General features: G+C 41.6%; 1 protein-coding gene across 1 annotated transcript; it reads right to left on the reverse strand.

Moving 5' to 3' along the window:
- Window positions 1-3,159: 3,159 nt before the first annotated feature.
- On the reverse strand, window positions 3,160-16,117 carry eif2s3 (eukaryotic translation initiation factor 2 subunit gamma). Its single transcript, XM_003218845.4, has 12 exons — window positions 15,965-16,117; window positions 14,842-14,905; window positions 13,807-13,934; window positions 13,547-13,668; window positions 12,290-12,384; window positions 10,851-11,009; window positions 8,304-8,438; window positions 7,472-7,566; window positions 6,892-7,036; window positions 4,770-4,939; window positions 4,476-4,648; window positions 3,160-3,643 (listed from the first exon to the last, which is right to left on the reverse strand). The coding sequence occupies exons 1-12, from the start codon at window positions 16,031-16,033 to the stop codon at window positions 3,580-3,582; spliced, it is 1,419 nt and encodes a 472-aa protein (XP_003218893.1). The 5' UTR covers window positions 16,034-16,117; the 3' UTR covers window positions 3,160-3,579.
- Window positions 16,118-16,405: the final 288 nt, after the last annotated feature.

Genomic DNA, 16,405 nt, shown 5'->3' on the forward strand with positions numbered 1-16,405 from the left:
CGGAATGAACTGGATACAACGACGCGGGCAATGGAGATATTGGGCTAAAAGCGCCGTCTCCTATTGTCCGCTGGCTTGGGCCCCTTGTATTGACCTCTGGAAGGGAAAGACGGCTTACGGTTTCCCGTGAAGGTGGGCTGCTGGCGCTGGCTTCCCCGAGAGAATGAGGGGCTGTAACGTCCTCGGTAGTATTGGGATTGATATCCCCAACGCTGACGCTGATGGTAAGAATAAGGTTGGTGAGGATGTTGACCATATTTATTAATGGTCTGCTTCATTTTGTGGGAATGTTCCAATTGTGAGTCAGTTTCAGGGTTAAATAACCCGGCCTCGTCCATGGGAAGATCCTCGATGAGGGAACGAGCTGATGGGGACAGTGTAGCAGCCCTCAACCAAGCGTGTCTACGTAGGGCGACCGCTCCTGCTAGAAGTTTGCCAGATGCATCGGCGGTGTTTTTTGCTAGCTCCTTCTGGAGACTCGCGAGGAGTGTGGCTTCTTGTTTAAACGCCTTGGCTAAGATTTGCTCATTGGGAGATAGAGATTCAAGGAAGGGACCAATTTTGTTCCAAAGATAGGTCTGGTATACACTCATATATACTCCGAAGTGAGCCATTCTGGCGAAAAGGCAAGCGGAAGAATAAAATTTTCGTGCCATAGTGTCCAATTTTTTGCCTTCCCTGTCCGAAGGGGTAAGCTGGGCTTTCTGGGCCGGTTTAGGTTGCGCGTCCTTCACAACAGAATTAGCGTTGGGTATCTTGGCAAGCCAGGAGGTTGCCAACAGGTCCAACTTGTAAAGATTCTCAGCTCTTTTTGGAGTAGCTGGAACTAAGGATGGTGCAACGCCAACTGTTTTGATAATCTGGAGCAAATAGGGCAGGGTTGGTAGAGCTGTAGGTGTTGGTGATTGTTGCTCCGAAGAAGAGAAACACGGGTCCTTCACAACATTGGTGGGTTTCGGTGTTTCTAAGTTAAGAGCTCTTGAGAGTCTTATGAGAAGGGCAGCAAAGTTACGAAATTCCTCAGTACGGAGGATCTTGCTCCGTTTCTGTTAGGGGTGTAGACGAGGGTCCATCGTCTTCCACAGATGGATCTATATCTCCCACATCTATTCCCTCCGGAGATGGAGCCAGTTGGCTCTGAGCTTGCTCACCGTCCGGGAATGTTGGCTGGGGTTTGGCTACCTGAGAGGAAATTGCGGTCTCTGGGATTGCTGCTGGGAGCTGTTGAACAACTTTGGCTTGAGTGGCTGAAATGGGAGGGGCATCAGGAGTTTGCCCTTGTACTGGAAGAGGCAGTTCCCCTCGGTTTCGATGGAAGTCAAAATAATGGTAAGGAGGGTAAGCAGGGAATGGAGGGGGGGGGGATAAAAGAAATTGGGGTAACGATAGAGCGAGCTATGGCCAAGAGATAGAGATCATGGGTAAAAGGAGGCCCTGGAAGGGCTCCTCGAACGCGAGCCCCAGGATTCAGAAGAGGGAGAACGCTCACGGTACCGACGTCTTCCCTGTGCGGTCTGCTGCCGTCGCTCGGCACTCCGGCCTCGGCGCTCCATGGCGCTGCTCCCTGCCTCTGCTGTTGGGTGGGGCGGGGGATAGCACAAAGTTTGCGGCGGGGAAGAGCTGGCGTTCTGAGGGTTGGTGTGCACGCTCACGCTCGTCGCCGCTGCCCCCGGGGTCTGGGAGGGCTCCACAGGGGATAGATGGGGCGGAGCTTCCTCTATGGAAGGCGGAATCGGGGAATCTCGGTCCCGAGAAGAATCGCGTTCAGGTGAGGCTTGTGGTGGGGGACTCAGGGGCTTCTCGCCAATGAGTTGCCTCCCTTTTTTATATTTTTTGAAGCCATCCTTGGGTTTTAGCCCTTTCTGTGGTTTGGCGGCCTTGGCTTTTTTCCTCGGCGCCTCGGTCGGCGGCTCGAGTGGGCCTGCCAATCCCTCCTCAGCGGGGGGAGGGGGATCTTGCTCTTCTGCAGAGGAAGGGCGGGAGAGTGTTTCAGGGCATGGCCGTTTGGAAGCGCGCGCCGCTTCTGGCGCCAGAGCCTGTTCATATAGAGCGGCCTTAAGGCGGGCTTCCCTGTTGCGGCGTGCTTGGGGGGTAAAATTTTGGCAAATTTGGCACGTCTGAGGCACATGGCCCTCCCCCAGGCATATAAGACACTTATTGTGTCCATCGGAGTCGGGCAGTTTTGCGCCGCAGGCCGCACAATTTTTAAAATATAAGGTAGACATAGCCTGCCTGAGACGTCGGAGCCATTTAGGGTTGTAGCGGAAGAGTAGTCGATGCAAGGTCAAGGTAAGTGGTCGGGAGAAGACGGAGATGTAGTCGTGGGCAAGCCGAAGTAAAAAAACCGTTAAAAATGGAGAGGAGAAAGCTAGGAAGGTCCTACTAACTGCTGTCGCGCGGAAAAACGAACTGAGGCGTATTTATACTATAGTGAGATTGGGCGGGGCCTCCGCCAAAAAAGTTTCATCTAAAGCTTCTAGAAGGTTCCGAAATCTGTGCAGGCGCATTGGGGTAAACCATATGTGCGCATTTCACAGACAGCATGTAAGAAGAAGTAGAGTCTCACTAATCCAAGCCTCTGGATTATCCAAGCTATTTTTGTAGTCCATGTTTTCAATTCATCGTGATATTTTAGTGATAAATTCATAAATACAGTAATTACATCCTAACATTAATGTGTATTGAACTACTTTTTCTGTCAAATTTGTTGTATATAGCATGAAGTTTTGGTGCTTAATTTGTAAAATCATAACCTAATTTGATGTTTAATAGGCTTTTTCTTAATCCCTCATTATCCAACATATTCACTTATCCAAGCTACTGCCGGCCCGTTTAGCTTGGATAAGTGAGACTCTACTGTAGCTATTTTAAATTCTTAACGCCAGTAATTTCAGATCATTCTGAACACTGAAAAAACACTTAAAAACAGGCCATATATGTGATATTTAAGAAACCTGAATTACCATAATGTCTAAACACACCCACAGTGTGAACATCTGGAGTTTCATTATAAAAGGAGTGTTTTCCAAACATTTATTGCAGCATAAGTGAAATGAGTGACTCTTAGCCATCTAAAAATAATGCAGCAGGTTGCACTTAGAAAATGTTTGCTAGAAGGTTGAAAGCCAAACAAAATAAGGTATTGGGCAACAAGGGGACTCATCTTCCAAGGAGAGTTTATTTTCTTTTCACTAACAATCTATCAGATCTCTACAACCTTTTGTCACTCAAGGACTTCTTAGAATTAAATGAAAAAATAAGCCATTTTTATTTCAAAACAGATTATGGGGTATTGAATCACACTGCTTAAAGTTAGATAAACCAGCTCCAAATAGTCTCAAAGTAACATAAATTAAACATGAGATTACTTTAAGTTTGCAAAAACTGTAGATAATTGAATCCATCTTTTCCAATTTGTTTAGTTCTTTATTGCAGATATAAACTAGAACTTTACTAAGGAGGTTGACTTGCTGTATAATGTGGATATTAGCTGTGCAACAGCATCCACACCATGAAATGCACCCCAAGTATATGGAAAGATAATCATCCTTTATGAAGTGAAGCACTCATTTCTGCTTTTCAGTCATCGTCCACTGTTGGCTTGATTGTCACTCCTCTTCTGATCTGCCCCCAACCAATTAAACTGGGGAATAAGCAAATAGTCCAGAGTTATTTAAAGCTGGATTTAGAAAGCACTATAATCAAAAGACACAGCAGAATAGCAAGTTGCTAAAACGTTTGCATTACAGCTAGCTAGGGGTGACTGTATTTACTGTACACCAATATTGTTGATAGTGGTAAGTATTGTAAAAATTTTTAGCTTGTAAATGGGCAAGCAAAGTGAAGCATGTTGGCTACATGTGAACCTGGGGTAGGTTTTTTCTTTTGTTTTTTTACAGATTATCCCCCCCCCTCCCTCTTTAAAATGCAGGCTGCATGATTTTTGTCTCAAAAAAGCTGATCTTTTCCTCCTGAAAGGAGGAGCTGTCATTGAGCTCCTCCACCTTTGTGCAGACTAGGGGGATGTCATATTTAACCCTGTTTTGGTTACTATCATAGTTCCATCTGTAGATAAATACCATCTTTAAATACCTTCCAGATTTGACACTACTCTAAATCCTTCAGTTATTACATATTTCTGCTATTTGTGCTATAGCACAGAGGATTGAGTTGGAAAGAATCTAAAGCAGTACTGCTGAAAGTGGTGGTCTTGTGGATTAGTGCTGGCCCCCAGGCTATTGCTGGAAAGAAGGAAATCAGCTGTAGTTCATGGGCTACACCACAGAAAAGAATGAAAACGGATTATTTAGTTCTAAGACCTATAAACCAAATGAATATTCCATGGAGACAAATATAACATAGTTTCTGGCACACTGCAGAAAAAACTATGTACCACATCAAATTACACAAGAAGCACTGTAATGGTCAAATGTTCAAGAAATGCCATTTTGGTATATTATTTCAAATTAACTTACCGCCAGTGTTTCTCAACTCTTCGGCTAAGGGCGATTTTTTCTCCAACTTCAGTGCACACGGGATTCGTTAGCATAATCTTCCCCAGATCAGCCTTCACTGCGCTGACCCGTCCGCCAGTTGAGAGTGATCCTATGTTTACCATAAGGACTTCATTTTTGGATAGCTTTTGCACCTGACAGAGCAAAAGATATCCAAGTCAGCTGAAATTCTTACAATTAAATTATAAATCACACATCAAAGGTGAGGAGCACTCCCCCCCATCCTCATTTCCAAATGGAGGATGTCTCACTAGCCTTTGCAGCTTTCTTGTCTCCCTCAGTGCGAACACCTAGCAGTCGCCTCAGCAAGAAGTAGGAAATCTCAAGTTCTGTAAATATCTCTGGTAGAGCTCCAACTGCACCAAGTACTTGTCCGACCATTCGATCAGCTCTGCACAACGTTGGATCAATCTTGGTACCAACACCTAGAAACAAAATAAATCTGAGCATATTTCAAATATGGCACTCATTTTTATGCGCCAGATTAATTTAGGCAGCTGCAGGGAAGACAGCAGCAAATGCCTGAAGAACAGAGACATTATGTTATGTTTGATGAAAATTGTGCAACTGACAGATTATCTCACATTTTGAAAGCTGATTAAACCACACCTATAACTGCTCTTCTTTCTCATGTTCTTTGAATCACTTTCTTACTTAACCTTATTTGCATTGTTCTGTAATGATTCAATACTATATACAGTAGTCTCACTTATCCAACATAAACGGACCAGCAGAATGTTGGGTAAGTGGGTGTTGGATAAGTGAGACTACTGTATATGGCTTAAACTGCTGAATTTCTAATGATTTCAGGGCCACCAAATGGTTACACTGAAAGCACCTAATTTCTCAAGAGAAAAACAGCAAAGGGGACACAGCTGGCATCAAAACAGCATGACTAACAGGAAACCAGCCTGCTCAAATAATCTACAATGCAAACACGTTGAAGTGGTAGTTTCCCCCCCTGCAGCTAAGAGATAAAGCCATCAGTGAATGTGCTGAAGCAACCATCACCTTCCTCTTCTGCCAGATGTTCTTTGTAAATCCAAATTTTGGCCATGTTACTGTACATGAAAGTGTATTTACTCTAAAGCAGAAAAGATTTGGTGGTCTATTTAATACACTGTCAACCTTCACTGGCTATTGCATGATTTGTAAAATGTTCTACCCACATTTTTGGGACTCGAAAAGAAACTGTTCACAGATATGCACTTATTTCTGCAGCCTTCTAGAACTCGTAATAAAGAAAGTGTTGTGACTGCGCCTTCGGGGATTATGGTTGATGGTGATGGAATTCGAAGAGGAAGAAAAAACCCTCGTGATGAGGGTTCACTGGAGGAGTTGCGCAGGAAGCGACTTAGAGAGCTATATGAGGGATCTTCTGAGGAAGATTCAGATGGGGAGATGGATGCTGAGGAACAGGTGGTGGCTGGGGAAGCGGGCACTGAATGGGCACAGCCACCGGAGATGTCTGGGGATTTGGGGCTTATGGATACTTCTGAACCTGGGGTTTCTGCAGGAGCTGATCCCAATTGGGATGCTTGGAGAAGGGAGGATGGTTCTTTAAGTGTTCATGGGGCTAAGTGTGGGCAGGATGATTGGGACTCCGACGAATTGCTAGGTACTCCAGATCCACGAGCTCTAGCTGTGTGGAGTTCAGACTCTGAGTAGATTTGGGACACCTGGTGTTTGGGTGTGAGTGTTTGGTCACCCAGGAGGAAGGGGAATAAAATGGGAATGTTTGGCCACTGCACTTTGCGTGTGGCAAGGCGTTGTTGAGGCGCCATTGGGATCTCTGTGTTTCCATGAAGACTGAACTTGGACTATGATTTGAATTTGCTGATATCATCTAGCTTGGCTCTCGCTGTGTCTTATCGTGGACCTGTTTTGGATGACTGCACCCTCTTCAGACTTTGGATTGAATTTGACCTGGCTTCTGTCTACGCCCTCTGACTGACTGCTACTCCCGGCTTCTGACTATTGGTTTGTCTTTCGGAATTTCTGCTGCCTCCCGATCTGACCTTGGATTCTTCTGACGACGGCTATTAATCATCCCTTTGAGGCTCTCGGCTTATCTGCACTGTGGAAGCAGATTTACTGCTTTTCTAGTTTGTTTATTTTCCAGCAATTAACTCTATTTGTTTCCCAAAGCTGAACTGAAGCGTTATTTAGTTTTTTATTGAATGCCAGCATGGGAAATTAGCGTGGCTCGTTTTTGAGTTATTATTGTCCAATCTACTCTCGAAACACTGAAAAGTGAAGTGTTTCAAGGATATTTCCTGTGTTTATGTTATTTTTTGGCTTATCTTCGGAATAAACTTTGTTTTGTATGTTAACTGGCGTCTGACTCTTGACAGAAATAAATTAAAAACACACATACCAATAAGGCCTCCTGGTACAGCATATTGCAGGTCATTGTTTTCTGCAAAAAGTGATACAATTTTAGAGAAGATGGGCTTGCACATAAGCTTTCCTTCACTGTCCTTTGAGACAATGCCAGGTCTCACCTCAAGCTCTTGGCCTACCTAGAAAAAGGGTCAAAAAAGTGGTTTATTATACAACGTGACACTGCCTAGTAGCATTAAGAGTAAATTAGCGATATTACTATTTACAGCACACAACTAAGACATGTTTTATAAGTTTTAACTCTGCACTTTGCACTCAGTTGTTTCTCACGTTTTCAGTTTTCCTCTCAGCTCTACTTAAAAATTAAAAAATACTGTATAAAGACAATTAAATCTTAAGCCAGGAACCTGACAAGTCAGCAGTACAGAGTGGCATGAAAAGACGAAAAAGGTCCAAAGGACACTGCTTTAATGAAAAGGCCAAGTGATCACATCAAAGGCACAGGGAAAACTATGTTTACCTCCCTCCAAGGATGGTGCCAACCACAAACTCTGTGGTTTTCCTTACTTTGTCACTAAGGTCCTGAGAAATAGTAATGAAAAGAAAGACATTACCTTTAATACACCTTTCAGAATGCTACCACCAGCTACACCTCCCTTTAGGTCATCAACTTCACACCCAGGTTTGTTGACATCAAAAGATCTAATAACTGAGAAGGACATGCGTGATCAGATACACACAGAGATCACATATATCCTGTGTTGAAGATTACTGCAAGAAATGCCTGACCAACTTTTTTTTGACCTAACATCCAATGCTCAGAAATGTGACTGTCACCGGTAGAATATAACTATCATAAGTAGTTTACAGGTTTGGTGATTGAGAAGTAATAGCCTCTAGAGATATCAGAACTCTTCTTCTACTCTTCTGTAAATCTCACCCAGAATAACTCCAGTGAAACAGGTAGAATTTAAAGTAAATATGCTATTAAGTATGATGTGTGCACCTTCAAAATCAGCTGAATTTAAATGAAAATATTTACTATGTGAAAATATTTAATACTGCAACAATAACACAACACAACCTGGAAAAAATTATTGTCGTCTTGATTTTTAGGCCTTTTCCTGGGGATAGACCACTGGATAGACCACATTAGCTCTAGTTTCTTAGATATGATTGTCATGATTCCTTATGGGCAAGTAGATAATGACTGGTAAATGGCATATGTTCTGTATCTCAAAAACGAGAGCTAATAAAGGAAAACTAGTGCCATTTTTTAAAATCAACAGGTCATATGTACCAGAATCAGGGTTAACATTTGAGGCACTAAAATGTGTGTTGTTCAGTGTAACAGTTACTGAGTCAATGTATTTACGCAACTCTAAGCTAAGCATATAACTTTTAGTCTGTATCAATAGAAAGTGATGTAGTTTTAGGCCTACATACCTATAAGCCTTGGCTCTGATGTGAAATCTCTTAAGGGCACTGGGATTTTCTTTACTATATATTCACAAACGACTTCAATATTGTATTTCAGCTGTGCTGAGATTGGAATAATTGGAGCTCCTTCTGCAACTGTACCTGTTTGGGCAGAAAATTACAGATTATAATACCTTGAAAGAATCCATGATAGGAGGAAGCTGCATTGCATCAATTGTTCCTATTTTCTCTATAAACAATGCCCAACTGTTGGAGGCATATTCCCTTCTCACTCTCCAGAACAGAAAGAAAAGCAAGTTCTTTCTTTTCTTTTCTTCTCTCTCTCTCTCCCCCCCCCTTTCTTCCTTCCTTTCTTTCTTTCTTTCTCTCCCTTTCTTTCTTTCTTTCTCTCTCTCTCTCTTTCTTTCCATCTTCATTATTTAATAGTCCTTACAGATTTGAGTCTGTAAAAGGACAATGGCTGTTAGGAACAAAAAAATGGCTCACAATGAAATAATCATGAACTGCAATACATTAGTGCCAATCATTGGAAGCAAATGTCTGAAAAAGCATGGCTAAGATGCTGGTTCAAGAAGAAATGATTTTGAAAAACCCACTAAGAAAAGTGAATAAATTATACCAGCTATATATCTTTCTGGATCACCGAGAAATATTTGCTTGGTGAGACCATTATAAAGGGGGGGGGGGGGGGGGAGATAAAAAATTACAAGTCCTTCAAACACATGTTATTTCATGGCTATGCCATGTAAAATTGAGCAGTGGAATCCAAACTAAGTTATGCCCAGGTGTAGGCCGAGACCATAAAGTTCTGATCCTTAATAATATTACTTGGATATAGACCCCAAAGAAATCAATGAAATTTATAACTATATTGATAAATATTTAAGATCACAGACAGGCCAAATCTGCAATGGAGAAAACTGGAGCATTAAACTTCCTCAGTTCAAACAAATAAACAAGCAGTTCATACCAAATCCTGACTCCTGATTAATTCAGTTAATCTTTAAACATCTTCATGGTTAATTAGTCTTCCTGTTTCACAAGGAGATAAACAATGAGGAGACCTGTTTTTTTCTCCTTTTAACTTGAAATATAATCCCTGAACAGTTATGAATCTAAGTCTGATACTTGTAAATGGAATCATGACTTGATACAATTTTCATCAACTTGCAACTCACCAAAAAGTTACTGTTGTGAGATTGCTGTGGGGTGGTACAAGGAATGCATGACAAAGGAAAAAAAAGATAGTCATCTATCTGAGACAAAGGGTTGCAAATCTATAAAGTCACAAATGGAGAGATACCATAGTGGTATGAAAGCATTTGAAGGTCTGCTATCTTGTGGTGATGGGAGCATAGTGCAAGTAGTAGACATGGATAGACTAGAACAAATAAGGATATAACAGGATTAAAGGAGACAAAAAGATTATGTCAGGAAACGTCATCTAAGCACCAAGGAAATTACTGAACCAACTGCATACCAGTTGCAAGGCTCCTAGCTATCCAATACCTATGCCATATTCACTGTGTTGCAGAAGTATTCACCCCCTCTGACTTTTCCATACTTTTTTATTACAACATGGAACTAAAATTGATAAGAAAATCAAACCTGCACAAGTGTTAAACAAATTTTACTGGGACTCAACAATTAAGTATTCATCAAACACTTGATAGGAAAGGTTGGATTATAAGAAATTATAATATGAAGAGTTTCTAAAGTAACCATACAACACAAGAGCCTATGGCTATGAAGTATATATTTCACTCCAACATAAAAGACTTAACGGCTGTAAATACGAATAGCACAGCAAATAGTGCTTCTACCAACACTATTGCCATATGCAACATGGAAACCACAGCTATAACCCTATGTAACACTATTTTGTTCCTGGGTCATAAAAGTCATTTCCTAATTGGTTCTATCATAAAACATGGGGGGAAAGTGTATTAAATGGCAAAAACCTTGTGGGACAGCACATTTTGCTAGTTTTTTAATGGTATCTCAGAGTCTCAACCAATTCAACAGTTTGTGACAGCCACAAAAACAAAGTTTCTGGAGTATAACAATTACTTGCAAAGTAAGTACTGAAAATTAAACAGGAATAACACTTTCAAACCAGGAACAGATTTTTTTTCCAAATGTTGTTACATAGTGTAATCAAAGCTTCCCAGCTGGTATCCCTGATAAGAGTTGTGCAGCTGACCTGCAAGGGAGTGCTGCTAAAGATCACCTGACTGCATATCTGTACAAAGCCAATGGGGAGCCAAGTCACTCAAGAAAAGCTGTACTGCTTAATGCCAAGCACATTGATATTAAGTATTTGCTAACCCTTACTTAGCATTAGGAAAGTATTCCTTGAACTTCAGAGCTCAAGGCTTAAGTCCCTCTATTAAATGTTAGCCCTCAGAAGGTTATTACAGTGCTCTTGAAAATTCTGAAATGAATAATAAATCATCACATATATCCTATAAAAATAACACACCAAACCATGTTTTGAAATTCAGTTGTTTAACTCAGGATTTTTATTAAGACTGATTTTGTCTGCAAACTCACCTTGCACAAATGCTAGAATTTGCTCATACTGCTCTTTGGCTTGGCTCTCTTTTACCAAATCAATCTTGTTCTGTAGAATTAGAATGTGTTTCAGTTTCATAATTTCTATAGCAGCTAAGTGTTCTGAGGTCTGTGGCTGAGGACATGACTCATTGCCAGCTGGAAGACAGAAATGCAAGTAATTAAATACAGCAAAATGCAGAAGTCTGATCCAATTTCCTTAATAAACACCAAGAAGCAGAATGGTCGCCACTTTGAATCTCTGTTATTTCTAAACAAGAATATTCCAACCACTCAGTGCTGCACTTTACCATTTAATTACTAAGAAGTGGTCACTGTTTACCGATGAAGTTAATACAAAACATCTAAACCTATTTTATAATTATGTGCATTAGAAAGAGAAGAATTATTTTGAGACTTCCAGAATGGATTTAAATTGCTTTTTATTACAAACTGGGCTGTTAATTTTTAAACAGAAGCAAATACAGCACCAACAGAAAGTGGCATTATCGTGAAAAGTAATCTTTACTGGAAATGCAATAGAGGCACAAACCTACATCTGGATTTATTTTTAAAAGCTTACATAAGGCATGGTTTCTCTCCCTCTCTGACATGGTTAAATGCAGATATGTATGGTACAAGGATAAAGCTTTTGACAAAATGCTTACAATCCAAGAAGAGAGGCAAAATTAAATTCTAAAACTTTTCACTAACAAAAAAATACAGGCTAATATCGTTTCAAATATCAAGAATTAAAATAAACATGGTGCTCTAGGTGCAGGATTTTAGCTATACATGAATGGCTTGTTTTAAGGAAACAGCAGCGCAAATAGTAGAGAAGATAATATGGGGTAGGACCAAGACAGAGAAGAAAGAGCGGTAATCTTTTAACTCCTGCTGCAGTGTCAATCTGGAATTCTGCCCCCATCTGCCCAAATTCCCCTATTTTTACTGGAAGAAAGGCTGCCATTATGACCTACTCATAATCTTCCTAATAAATACAGCTTGCACAATACAGCCACAATCCATATTAAAACGACAGGAGGCAAAGGATAAAAGCATTGCCATCCTAATCTGGATCTGCCCCTTTTCTTAAGAAGACATTACACAATCACTACATACATTGTAAATTAGGGTTTATTTCACCTATTTCAGGTCTGCCAGAATGCGACAGCAAATCCGTAACAAAAACATAATAGTGGCTTTGCGTTTAGTGACTAAGCAATTGTACACACACAACTTACATTCCTTTTCAGTTACGTTTATATAATTATAACTCATAGATCAACATCTACTAAAATATTAGTTATTCCAGCTGAAGTCAGTATAACGCACCTTTTATTTCCTTACATAACAAGATTCATGAACTGTAAAAATGCTGGCCAGCTCTTAACGCCACAGTGTTATACCAGGTATCAGTTTGACATGTTAATAAGTACCTATTAACAGCAGAGCTGCGTCCATGACCGCTGCTCCGTTCAACATAGTAGCCATCAAGATATCGTGGCCAGGACAATCCACAAAGGAGACATGCCTGAAATGCAGAGCAGCAGAAGAAATGTAAGTTGCAGTCACAAGCAAAGTGGCAAGCCCAGTTTTACTAATTAGAAGCAACCATACATTAAAGCAAATATACAGAAAAATGTGCTTTTACAATCACTCTTTTCATCTCATCATTTCCCAAAAATGCAGAATTTAAACAGACTTAATGTACAACCCCATGTGTGAAATGCAAGGTCCGTGGCCCAAATCCAGCCCGCCTTGTCATTTTGTATGGCCCGCAAGGCTTTCAATGTCAGACTTTGATCAGGCCACACCTGGAATACTATGTCCAATTTTGGGCACCGCAGTTGAAGGGAGATGTTGACAAGCTGGAAAGCGTCCAGAGGAGGGCAACTAAAATGATCAAAGGTCTGGAGAACAAGCCCTAGGAGGAGCGGCTTAAAGAACTGGGCATGTTTAGCCTGCAGAAGAGAAGGCTGAAAGGAGACATGATAGCCATGTACAAATATGTGAGGGGAAGTCATAGGGAGGAGGGAGAAAGCTTGTTTTCTGTTGCCCTGCAGACTAGGACACGGAACAATGGCTTCAAACTACAGGAAAGGAGATTCCACCTGAACATCAGGAAGAACTTCCTCACTGTGAGAGCTGTTCGACAGTGGAACTCCCTCCCCCGGGCTGTGGTGGAGGCTCCTTCTTTGGAGGCTTTTAAGAAGAGGCTGGATGGCCATCTGTCGGGGGTGCTTTGAATGCGATTTCCTGCTTCTTAGCGGGGGGTTGGACTGGATGGCCCATGAGGTCTCTTCCAACTCTACTATTCTATGATTCTAGGTTAACATAGTTACATTTATACAGTTTTACAATTACAAATGGCCCTTTGAAGGCAACCATAAAGCTGAAGTGGCCCTAGGTAAAAAAAAGTTTGACACTCCTGGTTTAAACTATCCAGTACATGTGCTGCCTTATATACTATTTGTATCAACTGTATAACCTTATTTTCACCCAGAGGCAAGTCTGTGTTCAATAGTTCTTTCTCCCTCATAAAGTTGTTTAACAAAAGACTTTCAAAAGGATTAGAGCAGAATTAATCAGAAGCAAGTATGTCAATCTATTCTACAGTAGTAATGAATAGTCTACTGCAGACAAAAGTAAATTATGGACAGAAACTAGACCATCCATGCTGAACTAGTCGTCACCTGACTAGTTTGAAATTCCCTTTGGTCCCAGGAATATCTGTAGGGAATTCATCAGGTGTACTGCTCCCGCAGGATCGGTAACATTCTGGTCGCGAGCAACTTGGATCATCAAGTTTGTATATCTGCAGAGAAAAGCCACAATAAAGATACAATTTACCATAACGCAATAGACCGTTCACTAAAAGAACAGTAAAAGTAAAATAATGACTAAATAAAAATATAATTATAGTAAGTTTGCTAGATGTAGGGTAGTGACAAACCTTAGCATTAGCATAGCCCAGCTTGATGGTGATATTTCTTTCCAGTTCATTTTTGAATCTGACAGTATGAACTCCAGAAATAGCTTTTACTACAGTTGACTTTCCGTGAGCCACATGGCCAATTGTACCTAGATTTTAAAAATAAAGGTTTGTCAATTTTACAGAGATCTTATATTATCAAGAAATCAAAATAAGATGAAACTTACCTTCATGTGTTCATTCAAAATCTTTAAAAACAGTTTTATTCCCACAACTATTTTAAGCAATTATTTTTCAGCCTCAGTCCCATAATCCAGGTATATTAATTACACCAGAAGACTTCTTCCAATGAATGAGTGAAACTGAAATGATCTCTCAATGAATCTGAGAGAATAAACCCGTTCAGCTGAAATCATCCTGAATACATTGCAATCAAAGTCATTTCTATTTTCACTAATCATAATGAAATTGCTCTATTAATATGATTTACAAGAAAACCATGGAGGTTTTCCAACCCCTCTGATGTTTGACTGCAGCTTACAGCATCACTGTCCACCGTAGCCAATACTCTGCATTTCAACAACATTCTGTGTGCCATACAATACTTCTTTCTATTTTATACTCGCAGAAATATGATAAATGAAAGGTTCTTTTTTAACATGTCAGAGGAAAAACAGAAAACAGCTGTGTGATCAATTTTGAAAGGGCTTACTTCACAATTACAAACGTGGACAATTCTGTACTGTTAGTCCGCAAATGATTTTGGAGATCAATTTGTGAAACAGCATCATTACACCATTCCTAGGAAACTATTTTTGGACACGTAAAAACTCCCAAAAGCATAATTTGGCACAGATCTGCTATTTTAAGAAAAATATCAAAGCCCACAATTGGGTGCATATTTGCTGAAGATTGGGACATCTGGAGCTGTGCAGATGTTGAGAGGATACCACAGTTCTTTCCAAAACCACTTCAGCTCATAATGAACCCATGAATTCAGCTGGCATACAATCAGGATACTCCAACTGCAAATAGGTTTTTTAGGGGGTAACATACCTATATTTATCGTAGCTTGTCTGCTGATAACTTCTGGTGACAGAGGTGTCAACTTAGAAACATCCTGCAGAGAAAAGATGCACAGTGACTCCTCAAAATTTAAAGGAATTCTTTTAGCAGATAAATTACAATACAATTATTTGAGGAATGAGATGCAATTTTTATTTTTTTCCAGTAAAAAGAAATGTAAAGCTCACTTGTGTAAGTGCGTATTTAACACCTCCCTCTCTGTTTTATGAGTGGTGTTAAAAAAACTTTAAAATCGGGGCAGCAAATAAAGAACATCACTCATAAAACAGCGAAATTCCAAACATGAATCAATCAGGGTCAGCTAATCACCTCCCAACAAAGCCAAGCTTTGAAGCTGCAAGGCTGTTCAATGCTAATCAAAGTGATCAATTGCAACATTCACACTTGCCTCCAACAAGATAAGAGTTCTTTCTCCCACCCTGGACCTTCCACAGATATATAAACCCCACTTGTGTAGTTTCCAACAAGCCTCACAACCTCTGCGGATGCCTGCTATAGGTCAGGAGAGAATGCTTCTGCAACATGGCCATACAGCCTCAGTAACCTCACAGCAAGCTCAGTATATAGCTATATCATTGCAACATCACACACATTGGAGCACACAATTTCAGTTCAGGATCCACACTTACATACTGTAGAACTAATGCAGTTTGACACCACTTTAATTTCCAGGGCCCACGGCTATGGTATCATAGTTGTAATTGAACAAGGTCTTTAGTCTTCAGTACGAAAGAGTGCTGGTGCCTCAATAGACTGCAAATTCCAGAATCCCGTAGCACTGAGGCATTGCAGTTAAAGTGGTATCACACTACATTAATTCTGCGGTGTGGATGAACCCAAAGTAATATAAAACTGACTGAGAGAGGTGGGCAGGAATGAAGCGGGCATTTCCCGGCCTTGTCCTGACACGGCTGCCTCGGCCTACCAAGAGCCTCCCCTTCCCCCTTTCCCTCCGAAGGCGACCCAAGCCGCCCCTCTTTCGCGCCCTGGAGCCCATTCCACAGAGACTAGGCCTCCTCAGGAGCGCGAGGTCTTCAGCCTGCCCTCCCTTCCCCTTCGGCCCACAGGATCCGCCTCAGGATCGCCTCCTCACCAAGCTACTCAGATCCTGCCGGGAAAGGTGCGGCTGCCCCAGAGTCACTCCCGCCTCGTCCCCCGCCATCTTGGTTGAAAAGGAAGTTAGGAGCCCGGAGAGCCTGCCTGACCCCTCTGCCAAGCAGGTCCCAGCGGAACCGCCAACACCGGCTCCTAGTCCCAGAAGATGTCAGAGGGTCCCCTAGGAAGGGGAATTTACGCGTGGGCGCTTTCCGGGTCTGGAGAGCGGCTTGGGAGAGTTCAGTTTTGGATCAGGCAGTGAGCTAGACAACTCCGCGAGGCCCCCGGGCTTGGCTGATGCAACCGGCACTTGTGAAGAAAGGCGTGACTGGCGTGTGTGAGGAGGAGCAATGATCACAGGGGGAGGGGGCGTGACCTGGGGAAGAGGCGTGCCTCGCGAGCTGTGATATCATAGAACGTATTATTCGATGTGGGCGGT

The sequence above is a fragment of the Anolis carolinensis genome, chromosome 3, assembly GCF_035594765.1.
Source record: "Anolis carolinensis isolate JA03-04 chromosome 3, rAnoCar3.1.pri, whole genome shotgun sequence".
Lineage (NCBI taxonomy): Eukaryota > Metazoa > Chordata > Lepidosauria > Squamata > Dactyloidae > Anolis > Anolis carolinensis.